General features: G+C 39.9%; 1 protein-coding gene across 3 annotated transcripts in view; it reads left to right on the forward strand.

Annotated features, from left to right (window-relative positions):
- Positions 1-11,777, forward strand: part of KANK2 (KN motif and ankyrin repeat domains 2) — a 66,783-nt gene extending 55,006 nt beyond the window's left edge. For all 3 annotated transcript variants that reach the window (XM_072399567.1, XM_072399566.1, XM_072399568.1), the window contains 4 exons: positions 3,999-4,141; positions 6,316-6,516; positions 7,417-7,509; positions 8,948-11,777. In XM_072399567.1, coding sequence (XP_072255668.1) covers positions 3,999-4,141; positions 6,316-6,516; positions 7,417-7,509; positions 8,948-9,004 — 494 coding nt within the window. In that variant the 3' untranslated portion in view covers positions 9,005-11,777. The remainder of the gene's footprint in view (positions 1-3,998; positions 4,142-6,315; positions 6,517-7,416; positions 7,510-8,947) is intronic.
- The last annotated feature ends 1,618 nt before the right edge of the window (positions 11,778-13,395 follow it).

The raw sequence follows: 13,395 nt of genomic DNA on the forward strand, positions 1-13,395 counted from the left end.
ATGGCGAAACCTTTATTATTGTTATTTTTTTCTGAAAAGATAAAGGGGTTCTCTTACAAAGCAGTAAAAAGGATATTCATCAAAGATTCTTAACTTCAAATGTTTTCAATGGCAATGACTGATTCTCTACCAGGGAATGTGTGGCAAATATCAGATTAAAGCTAAATTCAGATGTGGGGTAAACCGTGGAGGTGTACTGCACAGCCGCAATGCCCCAAGCAAGCTCCCAGCTGCTCCAATTTAACCAAACAGTTGGGAACCATTCTGTGCACATGGTTGCATTTATATTGCAGGTGCATGTTCCTGTTTCTAGCTACCTGTGATTGATTTGCCAATTCTGAGTGCAAAGAATTGGTTTACTATATGCCCAGGCGTTGCACACCAAGCGGTTTTGGATGGCACATCTTAGGTCTAAAACATATCGACCTGGGAATGTTTGATGAATATCAAGACTTTTCTAGAGCTGCCTGACTCTCTGGAATGGTCTTCCTCGTCCTTTTCAGATAGCTCCTACTTTCTGCTCATGAAAAGAGCCCTCAAACCTGCCTACACGTCTTCTTCTGTCCCCTAAACCCTCACTTAATCCCACCACTGCATATCTCCCCTCCTATTGTGTGTTAATTCCCCCACCTCCTAGATTGTAAGCTCTTCAGGGCAGGTTCCTCTCTCTTGTGTCACTGTCTGTATTAATCTGTCATTTGCAACCTCTATTTAATGTACAGCGCTGTGTAATATGTTGGCGCTATATAAATACCGATTAATAATAATAATATTAATATTAATAAATTCTCTGGTTTAGAAATAGATCATTTTGTACAAAAACAAAGTAAAGGGGTCCTCATGGTTTAGACAGTCAAACATCACAGGCAACAAGTGCAATGCATTCACCTGTGGTGTGGTTTGTCCTTGGATGCCGTGGTTTGCTCTATACCTGGGAGCAGCGCTGAAAGAGTCCTTACTGCCTTATGAAAAGAAAAAACACATTTTGTTTCTGCATAAAAATTGGGACGCTGTTACACGTTTAGCTGTAAATATTGCAGAATTTGTCTTTAAAATGATTCACCGCACAAGAATCTCACTCTGGTTTATTAGCAGTTTCAGACGGAAATACAAAAAAACTATTTTCCAAAACAGCGGAAAATACAGATGTTATTTTATTTTTTTCTGCCTGGAAAATTTGATCTGTTTAGTCATTGAACAGGGCCCTCTGGCGGCGTCTACATACAATGTTACATAACATTTTAATGTTAGCCGGATTGGGGCCAGACAGACAGAAGAACATTTGTAAAGTCTTCTCCGTCATCTCCATTTCTTGTCATTAAGATTCATCAGTAGTCTGCAGATCTCTATTTAAAAAGTGTAACAAAAATCTGTTACTTAACTTGTGTTGGTGGGCTTTCAGATGATGGGTTGATGGATCAGTTTAACATCAGCCTGAGATGCTTGTGAGATCATTCAGAATTTAATGATAGATGCACTTGACTTACAGTTGACCTACTTTTGACCTGCATTTGACCTGCTTCAAGTGAAAGTTTGCAGTTCATAGACTTGTAAGGAACTGCAAATCTGTTTAAAGTGAACAAAAGCCCACCAACACATATCCTTATAGTTAAATCCCCTAGTTTAGAGTACAGATAGTCCCCGGGTTACATACAAGATAGGGACTGTAGGTTTGTTCTTAAGTTGAATTTGTCAGAACAGGTACATTATTTTAATAAATGCAATTAGGACAGATGTTTGTCTCAACATATTATTAGGCAGCGCAGTGTCAGTTACCGAATAAAATCCTCACTGTGAGTTAAACCAAAAAAAAAAAAACAAACTGTTGGTCATTAAAGAGTTACAAGAGGCTGCAGAAAGAGCTCACCCTATAAGATCACCCACAACCTCAGCTGTGTTTATTTCTTCTGCAAGTAATGCAAACCGCCCCTATCAAGCCTCAGTCCTGCACATGAGTGGGCAGGGATCCCAATTCGTATCTAGGAGTCATGCGTATTTCAGATGTCCTTAACTCAGGGACTACCTGTATCATGTAGGGTAGGTGGAATCAAACAGCGCTTAAACACAATTCTGGGATAAAACAACTCTGTAAGTCATTAGGAACTGCTGTAGTACCAGCAGCCACTGCTGTATAATCCGACTCGAATACAGATTTAAGCCAAATTTTTGCCAAAACTTTTTCAGTTTGTGATCAAATAGAAACGAATCAGAATTTCCATCAAGTTTTTACTGATGTCCCCAATGGGGTTATTGTCTTGCGTCTTCCATCCTGGTGACACCAGTACAAGAAAAATTTTAAGCAAAGACAGCACATGAAAAGAATGCCCAACAACATGAGCCTTAGCTATACCGAGAGCCTGGATTCATTTTATGTCAGCAGCACTCAAACTAACCTGCAGAATCTGCAGCCAAACCAACACTCTGGGGGGTTCGGCTTTGTTCATGTACATGTGCTGGAACTGAAAGATTTCAAATTGCAGTTTTAGCTTTTAAGAGGAATCATACAACTGTACTCTATGGGGATTGCACCTAAACTTTATATTAAATTTAGTAAATTAACTAAATTCAAGGAATAAAAATTCTCCTTGCAAGAGGATGTAAGTGGCATGGGGCCCACATTAATAGCAGTATCCTTATTGCTGGCAAACTGGAGAATAGCCCAGGACACACAACTTCTCCAAGACCCTGAATGATAAAATGGCAGGGAGCTGGAATGGTGTTCATTTGGGGCTCCCACTTCATATTTGCACAGGGACCCATTTTGTCCAAAACATTTCCAGATTGTCTTTTTTAAATGATATCTTTTAATACCAAAAAGAGAACTATTTCTATCATCAGACACATTGACAATTCACAGTCACATGGCGCCCCCTGGAGGCTGAAATAGATTTTGTCCTGAACTCTGCTGGTTTACTTCTCAGAACACCAAACAGAGCATTACTGGAGGAGTTAGAAGAAAAACAAGAACTTTCTGTCCAGTTCTAGACAATAGGGATGAGTGATTCCGGGATCATTTTGTCATATTTTATCCTTAAAAATATATATAACTTTTGGAAAACGTTTACATAAATGGTGTAGCTTTTGGTGCCCCTTCTCATTTAGTACAACATTGCTCCTGTGTAAAGTTTGGAAGAATCTGTGTCCTCCTTAGATTGGTGGTCATTGTCTGTGCCCCATTACATTAGTGGTCAGTGGATGTGCCACCCAATACATTGGTGGTCATTGTGCCACCTTATATAGAAGTTCACTCTCTGTGCCCCCCCAGCCCCAAACAATGGAGTGTCTGTGCCCACAGGGCAACCAACCTAACACAGGGCAACACAGGTCAACCACCTTACTCCCATACACATATACGTTTGCCCCTGCAGCCTTGTAGTCCTTCTCCTTGCTTCTCTTGCACTCCCACCCATCTTCCACCGATCCTGAGCTTCCAGGTCCCTGCTCCCTCTGCTGTGTTTTCTTATTCCCATCGGGGTGAAGGTAACAGCCAATCATTTCCTGTCTTACCTTCTTGTTGCCAAACTGGCCAATCATGCATAATGCTGCAGGGAGCTCTCTGCAGGAATAACCAAGACAGGGGCACACCAATATAATAAATCTCCAGGGCCATTTAAAGCCCATTGCACGCTTAACACTCACCTTATTTCCTGATTTTCACCTAAATCTTAGTAAAATAAATATAGTGATATGACTTGTCCCTATAGGCCACCAATGGCCAGGAAACTGGAAGCATTGTGGGATCACAACAAACAGGTAAAAGGTAATTATTTGTTAGAGGCTTTATATTTCTGTATGTAGTCCCAATCCGGTGTGCCATGACTTTCTGTCCCTGACTTGTGCTGTGCCATCTCTATATATAACATGCTGGTATTTTACATTCTCCTTTCAGTCTACATCTGTATTCACTTTGCATGAATCTTAAAGATGGGCCCCCTCCTCTGCCTTTCCTGTGTTTCTCTGACACCCTCCTGACTGACCGGCTCCTCTTCTCCCCTTAGGCCTGTGTGATGTGAACAGACAGAATAAGGCCGGATTTACCCCGCTCATGCTCACGGCACTTGCAGCTTTTCGCTCCAACGAAGACATCGAAACCGTCACACAGATGCTGCGCCTGGGAGATGTCAACTGCAGAGCCAGCCAGGTGGGTGCCCAGCTAACTGCTGTCATTTTATACAAAGATGTCAACTGAACGATATTTAGTTTATTAAAGCACTGTATGCAATATGTTTCAAAAAATAAAAGTTTTACTTTTTTATTCCTCTGTTAGATCCCAGTGACCTTCTGCGGTCTCTTTGCAGCCATTTTCTATTTACTCGCACTTTAACAATGGCTGTACAGCATTTCTCATGGTTTCCTAACTGGAATGTGCATCAGCATGGCCTTAGTTGTTCCATTTGGGAGAACAGGTGACAGGGTGACAATGCAGGTGCACAATTGTGGGAAAAGGGGCAACGTGTTGTCACAGGGTGCCTACACAAAGATGACCCAGTTTTTTTTTTAAATGAAAGGTGCAGATATTTTAAAGTTTACACTAAAAGTGTTAAAATTAAGTTCTTTGCCACTCCAAAAATCAGGATTCAGCATATGAACCGGCAGGATGGATCATTTTGCCTATAATCTCATTTTAATTGGTAGCTGGAGTGCAATAGGAGTAAATATGTGAATCTGGAAAGAAATTAGGAGAATGGAAAGGAATAGCAAGGGGAACATATTAAAAAACACCCAATAACATGAGCATTACCTATACCGAGTGCCTGAATTAATTTTATGTCATCAGCAGTCAAACTAACCTGCAGAATCTGCAGCCAAACCGGAGTCTCTGAAAATAAATGCTCTTCCTTAACATAGCTGGCTGCAGTATATTCAAAATGTGCATGTGAAGAAAAAAAGGAAAATTTAATACTTTAAATACTTTTAGTAGGCCATCACACTTCTTGCAGGGAGACCCCCGGCAATACAGAGCAGAACAAATCTTATGAGAAGATTCTCCTACAATGGACTAGGAAGTCTTCTTATGAGATCTGACCCGTTCTGCATTACATTCCAATGTCCCAGTAAATGGAAATATTCCACCTATTGGTGTGGAAGCCGGGGGTAGAAAGTATAACATTCTTTCCTTACAAGTACATTTTTGGGCATACTATATCCAGTGATTTTTATATTAGACTGAAACCTTACAAGCCTTGTATCATACTGCAAGGTTGCTTTTATAACTTATATGATATTTTAATGACCAGATTATATGTTCCCAGGCCAAACAAAAAATGAAGAACTCTGGTGTGATGGAAATATGAAAGTTGACCCTTCTGATACAATTTCCATGGCTGTCTCTGGTTTCAGCTTTTTAATTTTTTAACTGAGCATGCAACTAGAAAAGTCAGAAAGCCGTTTTTGCATACTTGCTGCAGATACGTAATTCAGAATCATATTTAAGCCACTGGATCAATATGACAGCCAGGGCAACTATTTTCAAAGTTTGAGCTTAACTGCCACTGTGTATTTCTCATGAGGGGTTTCCCTCCCTATAAAATGATCATTTAATCTCTTGCATTTACATATGAGCTCTAGGCACAAGCTAATTGGATAAGTAGATGCATTCTTACATAATAACGTTTTACCCTGAAGATAGGAAGACTCTCAGTCTGCAGTGTAGAGAATTGTAGGAAGATTATATAAAGGCAGAATTTAAACACTTCTACCGAAAATATATAAAATGGATTTAAATATTTTAAAAAAAGACAAAAAGCTGAAAAGGGTCAGTCCAAACTAAGGTGATGATTTAAGTTATAGGTGAAACTTGGGGGTCTGGGTTAGCCCCTGGCTCTCTCTTTTTCTTGCATGCTTCATCAGCGAGATCTCCATATTTGATTGGCTCATAACCTCCCATCTCAGAGTCTGGAGTATTCCCGCCCATCGTTCTGTAACAAAAAATTATTAATCCACCAAGTTCCTCATAATAATCCCAGAAGCTTAAAACAGAAATCTCACTAACACACTCATCAGGACACTGTCAAGTGGTTAATATTACATTATAGCAAATGCCAAACTCTAAACCTCTAATCTGTGAAAATGACCGGCCGGGCACTACCCACTGCATACCTATACAAGGGTCTGACATCACATTGCCTATTGTTAAGGTACACAGCTGGAAATGTTCCCATTATCTAATGGTCATCAGAGGTGTTCCAAAGAAGATATCTGTTCATCAAGGTCATCTCTACACTCAATTATTACACTAACTGCTGCGTGCTACTAATGAACACATACAGAATGTGAAAAATATAATTTCTCTCTCTCTTTACCTTCTTATCTCAGGCCGGGCAAACAGCTCTTATGTTGGCGGTCAGTCATGGACGTCTAGACGTGGTACGAGCTCTACTGCAATGTGGGGCGGACGTCAATGTCCAGGATCACGATGGATCTACTGCTCTCATGTGTGCATGTGAACATGGCCATGTCGATATTGTCAGCCTGCTTTTGGCAGAGCCAACTTGTGACGTTTCTCTTACGGATAATGTAAGTCATAAATTAACACATATGCAATACAAAAGTCTGTATGAATAAAGGATCTGTGTAATAAACATTTATTATTGGGATCTCTCTCTATAGATGTCTGTTCTGTGTGTAATGTAATAGAGGATCTGTGTATTACTCAATATGACTAGGATCCTATTCTGGAGACATCTTCTGCTTTTATAATGTGATAGAGGATCTGTGTAATACTCAATATGACTAGGATCCAATTCCTGATACATCTGCTCCTTTTATAATGAAATAAAGGATATGTATGATATATATATTATGAGCATCTCCCATCAGAGAAATCTGCTCTGTGAACAATGTAATAATTCAGCTATCAACCAGGGTTCAGTGGAAACCCATGGTTCTTCCAGAGGTTGCTAGGGGGTTCTACAAACTTTGATGATGCCTGCAAAGTTTTGAGGCCAAAATCACTTGGTAGAGTCATCTGCATGACTTTAATGATGTTTTTAGCTTTCTATGGAGGTGTTTTTCTAGCCATCACTGTCGGTGGGTATTCTTTGCACTGGCCACCAATCTAAACTTTTTTTTCCAACTGATTTAAGAAGGGTTTCCTTGAGATCTGAAAATTTTTTCGAAGGTTCCTCAGGGATACAAAGCTTGCGAAAATCTGTATTAGATGATATGTATTATATACATGTATTGCATAGATCTCTCTCCAGAGAAGTAAGCTCTGTGTATAATAAAATAATATTATAGTCTATTATATAGTTATTTATAATAGTTATAATATAACTATGATAGTGTAATTATAGTAAATTTTGTCACCAGAAGAGACTACTGTGTGCAAAACGTTATTGATGATCTGCATAATACACACATATGACTATGAGAGATAAAACTCTGGTTACAAGTAATTGTTTTTCTTTTTCATAGGATGGGAGCAGTGCTCTGTCTATTGCGCTGGAAGCTGGGCAGAATGATATAGCAATGCTACTGTATGCTCATAATTCCAAAACATCTAGTCCAGTAAGTATATGTCCTCCACAAGGTGATACAGACAAGGGGGGATTATGTTAAATTAATTTTGTCCCTCCCACCATGGGGTGACAAATTCTGGAGTCCCTGTGTCATATGGGATCTGTCCCTCTCACCATGGGGTGACACATACAGGAGGCCCTAAATCATATGGAGTCTGTCCCTCCCACCATGGGGTGATACATACAGGAAGCCCTATGTCATATGGAGTCTGTCCCTCCCACCATGGGGTGACACATTTCGGAAGCCCTAAATCATATGGAGTCTGTCCCTCCCACCATGGGGTGATACATACAGGAAGCCCTATGTCATATGGAGTCTGTCCCTCCCACCATGGGGTGACACATTTCGGAAGCCCTAAATCATATGGAGTCTGTCCCTCCCACCATGGGGTGATACATACAGGAAGCCCTATGTCATATGGAGTCTGTTCCTCTCACCATGGGGTGTCACATACCGGAAGCCCCTATGTCATATGGAGTCTGTCCCTCTCACCATGGGGTGACACATACAGGAAGCCCTGTGTCATATGGAGATTTTCTCTCCCACCATGCGGTGACATATACAGGAAGCCCTGTGTCATATGGAGATTTTCTCTCCCACCATGCGGTGACATATACAGGAAGCCCTATGTCATATGGAGTCTGTCCCTCTCACCATGGGGTGTCACATACCGGAAGCCCCTATGTCATATGGAGTCTGTCCCTCCCACCATGGGGTGACACATACCGGAAGCCCCTATGTCATATGGAGTCTGTCCCTTTAAAGATAGGAGGATTTTTCCCAATTACAAAGATATCATTTAATACAGGCCTGCCCATTGCACCATACCTCTAAAACACCTCATATGGGTCACTTTATAAATGTTTTTTCTCTAAAATTTACCCAACTGTTACCCAAAGTAACCATATTTTGTACTAATGCATGATGCATGCATGAATCTTGAATACATGTTGATCCACACAGTATACTAATAAATTTAGTATGAAATCTGTTGAAATTACGGGTAAAGGTTGGGTTGGGTAAAATTTGAGTCCTTGAAACCTAAAAACATTTATAAAAAGTAGTTGCCCATGTGATACTATTGTTTGATTCTATACTGTATTAGGATAGTTAAATAAATTTTTGATGATAAGGAGAGGATGAAGGGACAAGTTGCTCTTTAAGGCAGTATTATTATAAAATTGATTAAAATCTTTTAGATGTATTCAATAAAATATTGAAAATAAATAAAAGATTTTAATCAATTTATAATAATACTGCCTTAAAGAGCAACTTTTCTCTTCATCCTCTCCTTATCTTCAGACGTTTAGGCTCGGCAACACTACCCAAGAAGTCATGAATCCTATCCCTTAGAAACTGATCACATACCAAACTTTCCTTCATTTTTGATGAAATACTAATGACACGTTATGTTACGTTATTACAGGGTCATGGTGAACCAGCAAACACACAGCTTATGAACCCAACAAATGAATCCCAATAAGAGGAGGATTTTGGGTTTGGAAGTTCACCCTTCATCTATGTGCCTATCTTTGTGCCTACCCAATCAGGGGGGCTGAGGTGGTACCTCTGTTTGCCGTCCAGAGCCTTCAGACTTCCCCTGAGACACTGCAAGAATCTCAATGCACTGCAAGAACCACTATGCACCCAGCTTCAGCACCATGGAGAGAGGGAAGCCAGGGTGGGGTAGGTGGGTTTAGTTGTCTCCCAAATGTGAGCAGTGAAGGACAGAGTTAGAGTAGATGAATTGGGGAAAGTGAATGATGTATATTTATTATTGAGATATCTAAAAGGCAGGAACTAAAGGCAAGAACACATTGACCGATCAGATTCCATTTTCTGCTGCAGGCTAGAAAATAAAAACAAGTCTGCTGGCTGCTATAGGAAGCCATTTATATTTTCCATGCTCATTAATAAAAGGAAACATGTTCTGGAAAAAATACATAGTCTCAAAATTCTGGTCATTGGGTCCAGTATAATCCCAAAGTTGGACCTGGAACAAGTATTCAGATCGGACATTCTGACTTTGCTCTTACATGATTTGGTACATGTTGGTGCAAGGCCAGTGACTCGAAAGGTACTAAGACCACAGCTGGCTAGGCAACTAGAATATTCAGGGAGTCAGCAATGGCAGCCCACATGTTTTAGGTACATTACACCTATCTATTCATCAGAACAAGTTTTCTTTTTTGACAACATCCTTTGTGTCTGAAATAGGAACTATTTGTATTTCTTGACAACAGCCAATCCAGACCTGTGGTTTTAGAATGTTCTTTTCTGGGACATTTCTAAGATTTAAAAGCTCTAGCACTGATTTTTTACTAAACACTTGGAGAAATGGAGTCCATCGTCTAAGGGCGCAAGAGTTCTTGTTTCCTTTACCAACCAGCATTCACCCAAACTGCACTGCCTGAATCAATGGATTGATCACATTGTTGTGTTGTTGTGTGCAACCAAGACAGTTTTTAGATAAATAAGAGCACTCGAAAAAGCAGCTAAACTCAAGCAAGTGCTTACCAAGTATAATAATGAACAAAAGAATAATAATGAGGTGACACTAAATGGAATAAGTGGGAGACAGATGCTGAGCTTTTATTACCATACTCATTTGAAGCCAGTGACTGCTTGTGGTTTTAAAATGCTATACATTACAAGGCCAAAATTGTGTGGACAATCTTCCAAAGAATTATATTCAGGATAATAAATCCATAGAGATGTAATCTTTTGAGTATGATGTTGAGGAATTTAAAGGACCTACTCAAGAGTCTGGATTTCAACCCTGTGATTGTGAGTCTTCTCCAACACCAGTACTTGACTTCACAAATGTTCCTTTTAGTTTATTGGGCACAAAGTCCATAAAAATGTCATGAATATCCCTCCCAGAAAAAAGAAGGCTGGTGAGATCACAAAGGGGATAGGCAATTCCATATAACTGACTGTGATTTTGGAATGGGATAGCTCGTATAGATTTGATGGTCAGGTGACTACAAAATCTTCGCCATGTTAGGCTCAGCTGACCACATGGATGAAGCTGGTTATGTTAGCCATATGGCTGTAATTTCCAAAATCTCCTTGGTCTAGATTACTTTTGCAAAAGTAAATAGCATTATCCTGGTGTTCAAGCTGAGCCAATAGGATAAAGCAGCTTCTTGGTGCCTAGAAAGCCCCAAAACCCAGATGTGCCATTTTCACAGTCCATTGTTGTGCTAACTCAGAGCTCTATCATTGCATTGTGAATGTTGCATCTTGGTTAGTAACACCCCAGGTCCTTCCAAACCTTATGTTGCAGCTAAGCCAAGAGTTACAAAAAGTAATTGGCTTATGGGAAGGCTTTTACTGTTTTAGGTATACATTCTATCTGGTTCCTGGATGGGGTTAGCTCAATATCGTATTATAACAGGTTCACTTTAAAGAATGTAAAAGAGAGGAGATTGCATTGCTAGGAGGATCAAGGAAAGTTAAAAAAGAAGATTAATATAGAAAGTACATGGAAGATGTGCTAATGTGGATATTGTAGACCTGACTCTGTTTCTTGATGAAGAAGGAAGCCATTTCTGGCAAATATTTGCATATAAAAAGGTTGTTTTTTAAAGGAGACATATTTCAGAAAGTAAAGGATCTCTTTATTGTTATCCCCTAAAAACTTACAAAAAGAAGTAGCATGTGGAGGAAAAAGGAAAGTTAAACAGAATCTGTAACTTTGCCCTCTTCATTTGCCCACCTAAATAGGTAAAGTGACAGGTTCTCTTCAAGGCAGAGATTGGTCCTTTAGATGGGTAAGACACAGATGGTACGATTGGGACGAAGGGAAATGTGCATTTTCAGAAAGTTAAAGTAGGCAGAAGGTATGTTGAAATGAAATGTCATTTTAGTTCTGGGAGGATGCTGCTTGATGATAAATCCAAGACTTTCAAATAATAATAATTGCAACAATAATAATGCAATGATAGATATACCTGAGCTGTGTCTGCACACTGCAGAACTATAGATGCGGCTCCATCAATAATAATGAATACATTTATATACCAAATGGACCCATTCCCACAATGCTCCTCTCTCTCGTTTGCTTCCGTACACCAGCCAGTTAAGCTCATTCCATACAATTCAGCAATAATATTTCTGTTTATTGGATGTAATAGAGGCACTGCAATATATATATTTTTGTTATCCATACGTATATGTGAAATGGTTTCTTTGACTACCTGTATTTTATGAAGTGTATCACTATATAAATATATGTATATAATCAAAAAATGTAGGTGTGTCTTGTGTCTTTTAACAAAATCCCAGGAAAAACTTGCACAGAGGGGGTTTGTTTTTATAGCTCCTGGGTCTGGCCATTGATCGGCTGAATAAGTATGAACCAGAAAATGGGAGCTTTCCCTGTTATGATCCTGAATAAACTGTGCTGATGAATGAACTGAGTACAATTGCTTACACTGATTACACTTATCGCAATACATATATCATACATAAAGAATTATTTTTAAATATAATCATTTCATCTGCAATTGTTATCAGTTTGCATTGTACCCAGTTCTCTATGTAAACTAGACTTATGTAGAAGAGAAGAAAAGGTTCTATAGTTCTGCTCTAGGGTCACATTGCTGAATCTGCTCAGATACAGTATAACAAAGATGGTTGTCACCCAAAAAAAGAAGTGCGTTGGGTTTAGATAAACTTTGACCTTTAGACTACCAAAGACTAACACCATGGATCTTGCCAATTCTTGGTAGCCGGAGACACATGGAATACATCAGAGAAATCAAAATGTTACAACAAGGTCACTGGAAAGTACACTTATTCTTTAAATCATACCCAATCTTCCTTCCCACCACCCCCATCCTCCTTCTCATACTTTGTATGATCTCCCTATAGGTCCAGCTGAGAGATGGGGTTTGGGATTTTACTGCATATGTTGTGGTTTGGCTGGGGATCTCTTTGCTCTTTTAGGCATTGTAGTATTGATCCCTATGGCATGTGAGCAGGTAAGTAAAGGATTGGGGAGGTAATCAAAATGTGAACCCTCTGGTCACATAAATAAGATTGAAGTGGACCTAAAGTCACAAACTGTTATGAAAAAAAAAGGCACCCAAATACTTACCTGCCTCCCTTTACCTGGTCCCGTACAGCAGTGGTCCCCAACCTTTCTGACACCTCTCAACATTTACACGGCAACTCCGCACCACTCATTAACTATGCAACCCCTTACCAGCTGTGCACCTATCTCCAAATCTGCACCCCTCTACAATATTATGTATATTAGCTTGTATTTATGTTACAAAGCTCTATACAAAGTCCATAGTCATGTCACTAATTGTCCCACAATCTAACGTCCCTACCATAGTATATGTCATTCATTTGTTCTTAAAATAGTCTAAGGCCAAGTTTTGGGTGAAGTCAATTAACTTAACTGCATGTTTAATCGTGCAACCCTCCTCACTGCTCTATGCTTCCTAACTATGTGAACCCCTCACCACCCGCACAACCATCTCCAACTCTGCACTTCTTTCTATCCATGCAACCTCGCTACCTGTGCACCTATCTCTAACTCTGCACCCTTTCCAACCATTCCATCTCACTACCTGTGCACCCATCTCTCTCTGCACCCTTTCCAACCATTCCATCTCACTACCTGTGCACCTATCTCTAACTCTACACCCTTTCCAACCATTCCATCTCACTACCTGTGCACCCATCTCTAACTCTGCACCCTTTCCAATCATTCCATCTCACTACCTGTGCACCCATCTCTAACACTCTTTCCAGCCATACAAAACTGTGCATCAATCTCTAAATCTGCAACCTTATTCATCCATTCCACCTCACCTGTTCACCCATTTCTAACTCTGCAATCCTCTCCAGCCATGCAAC

The sequence above is a fragment of the Pyxicephalus adspersus genome, chromosome 2 (assembly GCF_032062135.1).
Source record: "Pyxicephalus adspersus chromosome 2, UCB_Pads_2.0, whole genome shotgun sequence".
Classification (NCBI taxonomy): Eukaryota; Metazoa; Chordata; class Amphibia; order Anura; family Pyxicephalidae; genus Pyxicephalus; species Pyxicephalus adspersus.